Source organism: Felis catus, chromosome C1, assembly GCF_018350175.1.
Source record: "Felis catus isolate Fca126 chromosome C1, F.catus_Fca126_mat1.0, whole genome shotgun sequence".
NCBI lineage: Eukaryota > Metazoa > Chordata > Mammalia > Carnivora > Felidae > Felis > Felis catus.
The window spans coordinates 183,103,548-183,109,547 of NC_058375.1; the positions used below are offsets into that span (position 1 = coordinate 183,103,548).

Consider the following 6,000-nt stretch of genomic DNA (forward strand, 5'->3'; position numbering starts at 1 on the left):
GGTGAGAGAGCCGAACCTCACCTGATACTCCGGGTACTCAAACATATAGCTCATACTGCACTTGTTCTCCTCGAAGCCGAAGAAGACGTCCCACAGCCCCAGGGTCGCCATGAAGACCATAAGGGCATAAAACGCCAGGTTCCAGAGATTGACTGAATGAAGAAACATGGTGCCGCCGCCGGCGCGCGGCCCCAAACCCGGACCAAGAGACGCGAAGAACGCCTAGCAGCCAGCGCCTGAGCGAAGCCCGGACAGCGAGCGCCTGCGCGGACGCCCAGCCTGCCCGCGCGCCCGCCCCACAGTGCGCCTGCGCGAAGTCGGCCTGCTGCGTCTCCCGCCGGGCCGCTTCTGGTAGAGAGAGGAGGCGGCGTTTGCGGCGCGAGCGCGAATCCAAGGGGAAAAAAGAAGGGATGAAAGCGGGGTGGGCAGGGCGAGAGACCGAAGGGAAAAAAGGGAGGGAACAATGAGAGGGAAAAGGAGGAAGGGGGCGCGAAAGGCTATGAGAGGCTGGCTGAGGGAATGAAGAGGAGGGCGCGGGAACCTAGGAGGCGAGGAGGGGGAAGGGCTGGCGGGGGGAGGGGGGTGGGGGGGGCGTGGGTGTGTGGTGAGTTAACCTGGAGAGGGAGAGACGCTTACTGGTAGGGAGCTGACCCCGCGGGGGGAAGGGGCCCGTCAGCTGTCACGTCGCAAACCTCTCTAGCCTTGCGCAGTTTAAAAGCCACATTCGCTTTTGAAATGCCTCAGGCCTCCGCAATTTCGGTTCTCCCAGTGGTGTTGGGGCACGTTCACAGCTCTCAGGACCAGTTAGCTTGAGAAGGGAACCAATGATTTTTTTCCCGCTCTTTGACCAGAGACCTTGGCCCAGTGGGGAACAGCACTTAAAAGCACCAGCACATAAATAACAGCCAGCAGGTCGACAAGATTCAGTTCTTGGTGTAAGATGAAAGCCTGAATCACAAAAAGCATTGCGGGTATTTAGGAAACGGTATTAAAATTTCCATGAACACTGACGCTTCCAACAGTTGTCAGCGTGACCAGTTGGACGCTGTCTTGCCTTGCTCCCCAGGATCTTCACCTCTTCGGAATTTGGTTCCAAATTAATGTGAAGAGACAATTTCGCTCGAGCTTCCACTCAGACTCTCAAGTGACTTACTTCAAATCTAGAAGAATTTCAGTTTGGTTTTGCACAAAGAAGGGGGTGAAAAGCAGTTCAAACACCATTCCTAATCATGAATAGTGACTTCATTACGCTGGAATGTTATGCGAAGACACGGTATCACTCTTTAAAGTTGAACGAAGAACAGATGCGTGTGTGTGTGTGTGTGTGTGGCTAATTGCAAATTTTTCCCTAGAATTAATTTTGACACTAAATTTCATTTCACTTCATTTCAGTTTTGTGGGATGGAATTAGGGAGGAGTTAGTGTACAGGATGACAAATCATTTGGAAAACGATTTAAGTTATACATAAAATAGGTAATAAGTACAAAATACAATATAAATAATGAATACAAAATAGGTAATAAAGTCTGGGAGCTCAAGAGCATCACAGAATGTCTGCCCCTTGTTTCTTCTAGCATATCATGAGCAGCACATACAAACCGAGGGTGAATCTACACTCTCTTTCTACCCCAGTGCCTCTTAAATTTAATGTGGTATGAATCACTTGGAGATTCTGTTAAGCAGATTCTGCTTCAGTATTTCTGGAGTGGGGCTTAAGATTCTGCATTTCTTTACTTTTTTTTTAATTTAAAAAAAATTTTTTTTTCAACATTTATTTATTTTTGGGACAGAGAGAGACAGAGCATGAACGGGGGAGGGGCAGAGAGAGAGGGAGACACAGAATCGGAAACAGGCTCCAGGCTCTGAGCCATCAGCCCAGAGCCCGACGCGGGGCTCGAACTCACGGACCGCGAGATCGTGACCTGGCTGAAGTCGGACGCTTAACGACTGCGCCACCTAGGCGCCCCTTTCCTTTTTTTTTAATGTTTATTTTCGAAAGCGAGAGTGAGTGGGGGAAGGGGCAGAGACAGGGAGACAGAGGACCCTGTGCTGACAGCGCAGAACCCGATGCGGGGCTCAAACTCACTGACTGTGAGATGACGACCTGAGCTGAAGTCAGACACTTAACCAACTGAGCACCCCCCCCCCCCCGCCAGGTGCCCCAAGATTCTGCATTTCTAACAAGCTCTTTGGTGATGCCAGTAACGCTGGTCAGTGGACTATAATGCTACATGGAGAAAGATGACATGCTACATGAACTTGAAGATGACATAGCATACTCTTCTGGTGGCCTTCACGGCTTGTGGCAACCTGATGCCTCAGAAAGGAGTCGTCGGATAGAGAGTTAATGGACTTTTTACGTTTGTAATCTTTCTGTTTCAACTCTTTTACTTTCTTTTTTCCTATCCATTATTATCCCCCTCCTGGCCTCACCTCCTTTCATATCTAACCTAACCCCAGTGAGCCTCAATTAACCACCCTCTGCCAGTGCTGTCAACTTCCTGAACTGTGTCTCGCCATCCCAGGCTGCTTACAGACTTCCAGCCATGGGTCATTACAGTCTGTGTCTGAGCTCTGACACTAGTATATCTGAGCACTATAGGAGAAAGTGACACAATCATTTGCATTACTATTCTGAAATACTTTTATGTTTCTGGTCAACTTCCTCTCCTGTTCATCAGACCACCACTTTTTAAGCTCCCTTCACCACCTCTTCTTCCTTCTCTTTTAGAAATTATTACTACACAGTTTTATCTTCGTATTTCTAAAGATCATTTTGATTTTCGGGGCACCTGGGTGGCTCAGTCAGTTAAGCATCCGACTTCGGCTCAGGTCATGATCTCGCGGTTCGTGAGTTCAAGCCCTGCATCAGGCTCTGTGCTGATGGCTCAGAGCCTGGAGCCTGTTTCAGATTCTGTGTCTCCCTCTCTCTGACCCTCCTCCCCTGTTCATGCTCTGTCTCTCTCTTTCTCAAAAATAAATAAACGTTAAAAAAAATAAAAATAAATTAAAAAAAAGATCATTTTGATTTTCAGATAAACATTTATTTTTCACTCTCAAGTTCATCATCTCCATCCAGTTCAGTTAATATATCTAAAATGCTTGGAACAATACCTGGCATGAAGTAAGCATTATTATGGTACTTTGCTGTTCCTCAGAGGACATCAAAAGCAAATCCCTTTAGTTGTGTTTTAGTTCCATCCCCTCCTCCTTTCTCTTTGGGAAATTAGTTCTATCAAGTTAAAGTCTCTGTCAATCACTTGCCATCTATCTTCCCTCCCCCAAAGCATGTTAATATGCTTAAATCTTATTCATTTCAAAAGAGAATAATCCTCCCTGCAATTATCACCTGTAGCTCTTGCCTTCTTAGTTCAGTCAAGGTTCCTAAAGGTGTGCCAATACTTATCTCCAATTCCTCACCTCCCATCCGTGCCTCAACACACCATAATTTTTGTCTCCCCCACTATCACTCCAAGGAACCTGTTCCGGCAAAGGTACCCACTGACCAAATTACCAAATCCAAATGACACTTTTCAGTCAAACTTGATCTTTCTGCCACTTCCTTAAAACATTGTCCTCTGTTGTCTTAATACCATTTTCCACTGGGTTTTCTCCTACTCCTTTGGCTTCTCAGTCTTTATCCCATGTGATCTAGTTCACCCAATTCATGGTCTTAAATGTTTATTATTTATCCTATATGCTGAGAAGTTGTCCTATTTCAATGACTATTTTTTTATGTCTAAAATTTCTCTTTTTTTATTCAAATTCATCTGTCCTTGGTCTCTCATAAGATTCTACTCTTACCTTATGGAGTTCATTGGTATTTTGAAAATCTCTTTGGGGCCCTTGTGTGGCTCAGTCGGTTAAGTGCCCCACTCTTGATTTCAGCTCAGGTCATGATCTCACAGTTTGTGGGTTCAAGACCCACATCGGGCTCTGTACTGATGGTGTGGAGCCTGCTTGGGATTCTGTCTCCTTCTCTCTCTGCCTCTCCCCTGCTTGCTCTCTATCTCTTTCTCTCAAAATAAATAAAAAACAACCATTAAAAATTTCTTTTTAAATCTCTTTAAAAATATTTTAAACACCTTCATTCTAAAGATCATTTATGTGTTATCTAGAATTCCTCATTGTTATTTCTCCCATATGTATCTCTCATGATGCTATCCATGCTATCTCTCATGATATCAGATTTCCTCAACTGCTTTGTAATTTTGGTTTGTAAACTCATCTTCAAGATGAATTACATACGTCAGGGTCCTGCACCTCTCCTAGGTTGTAGAGATTTTCTTTGGCTGGGCCCACTTATATTAATTTCTTGGCTTTTTTTTTTTTTTTTTTTTAGTTTCTGCATAATGAAAGCAGTATGAATAATTGGGATCACCTCCACAAATTATGTGGTCTGGGATGCTGTTTTTTTATTTTCAATCCTAGTCAATGATCACTATGAGCAACAGAGATTCCATACTGTTATGGAATTCTCTCTATGGAACTTAAAGATTTTTATTTCTTTCTATAGCATTCAGTAATGAAGTAAAAAAAAAAGTCTAGAAGTTCTGTGTGTTTAGAATGAGAACAGATAAAGGATGTATGTGACAAGTTTCTTTTTTTTTTTTTTAATTTTTTTTCAACGTTTATCTATTTTTTTTGCGACAGAGAGAGACAGAGCATGAACGGGGGAGGGGCAGAGAGAGAGGGAGACACAGAATCGGAAACAGGCTCCAGGCTCTGAGCCATCAGCCCAGAGCCTGACGTGGGGCTCGAACTCCCGGACCGTGAGATCGTGACCTGGCTGAAGTCGGACGCTTAACCGACTGCGCCACCCAGGCGCCCCGACAAGTTTCTTTTAAGTTAGTTTTTTGAGGGGAGGGGCTGGGTGGCTCAGTCAGTTGAGCATCTGACTGGATTTCAGCTCAGGTTGTGATCTCACAGTTTGTGCCTTCAAGCCCCACATCGGAGGGGCTTGAGGTTCTGCCCCTCTCTGCCCATCCCCCCTCTCAAAAATTAATAAATAACATTTAAAAAATAAGTTAGTTTTTTTGGTAGTATCTAGCACTTCTTGCACAAATTTTAAATCCTAAAGGAAAAGTCGCTTCAAGGATGTTATTTCAGGGGCACCTGTGTGGCTCCGTTGGTTGAGCCTCTGACTTTTGATTTTGGCTCAGGTAATGATCCCAGCATCATAGGACTGAGCCCTGTGTTGGGCTCTGCTCTGAGTGGGGAGCCTGCTTAAGATTCTCTTTCTCTCTCCCTAATAGGTACCTCTCCCCCTTTGGCCACACTCTCTCTAAAATAATAATAATAATAATAATAATAATAATAATAAAGAATGTTATTTCATTTGAGCAGTGAGGAGAAAATGCAGATTAAAGTGTTTTAAGAAACAAATAAGAATAAGAAAATGGAAGCTGTAAATATAGGCAGTTCTACCCTCCTTTTCATGAATATATGAAAGCAGTTTAAGTAGTACGTTCACTAAACTTTTTCTAGTTAAAAGTTCACCAAAATACATTTTTAAGCAGATAAATAGGAGCTACTAAAGAATTATCTTAAATGAAAAGGAGAAGGAGGAGAAATATATCTTTTTCAGAAACCTGAGAAGAAAGAAAATATTGAGATGGAGAAGATTAAGATGAGGGAAATTTCACTGGATAAACTTAATGTTTATGTAGGAATAAAACCATTGGGTGGAAATAAGGGATTGAAGGAAGGGTTAATGCTCAAAGAGAGTGGAAATACTTGGGAATTACCATTTTAAGAAATGAACTTGGCAGCGGTGATCAATAGTGAGGACCTAGTCAACAGTGTTCCATACTCTTGCTCTGCAATTTTCCTGGTCTTCTCAGCTAACAGATCTCTTGCTTTCCTGTAGCTCTCTCATCAAGGGAAAACCAAAAATAGATATTATGTAGTGATGAGACATTTAATTGACTATTATGTGCCAAGCTCTATAACAGAGATTAGGAAAAAGAGAAATGAGACCACTGAGTCTGATTTATAAG

The 6,000-nt window shown here is 43.5% G+C and overlaps 1 protein-coding gene across 1 annotated transcript in view; it reads right to left on the reverse strand.

The window, feature by feature from the left end:
• PGAP1 (post-GPI attachment to proteins inositol deacylase 1) overlaps positions 1-305 on the reverse strand; it is an 84,800-nt gene extending 84,495 nt beyond the window's left edge. Inside the window, exon 1 of the mRNA XM_011285444.3 lies at positions 22-305. Coding sequence (XP_011283746.2) covers positions 22-168 — 147 coding nt within the window. The 5' untranslated portion in view covers positions 169-305. The remainder of the gene's footprint in view (positions 1-21) is intronic.
• Between the last annotated feature and the right edge of the window lie 5,695 nt (positions 306-6,000).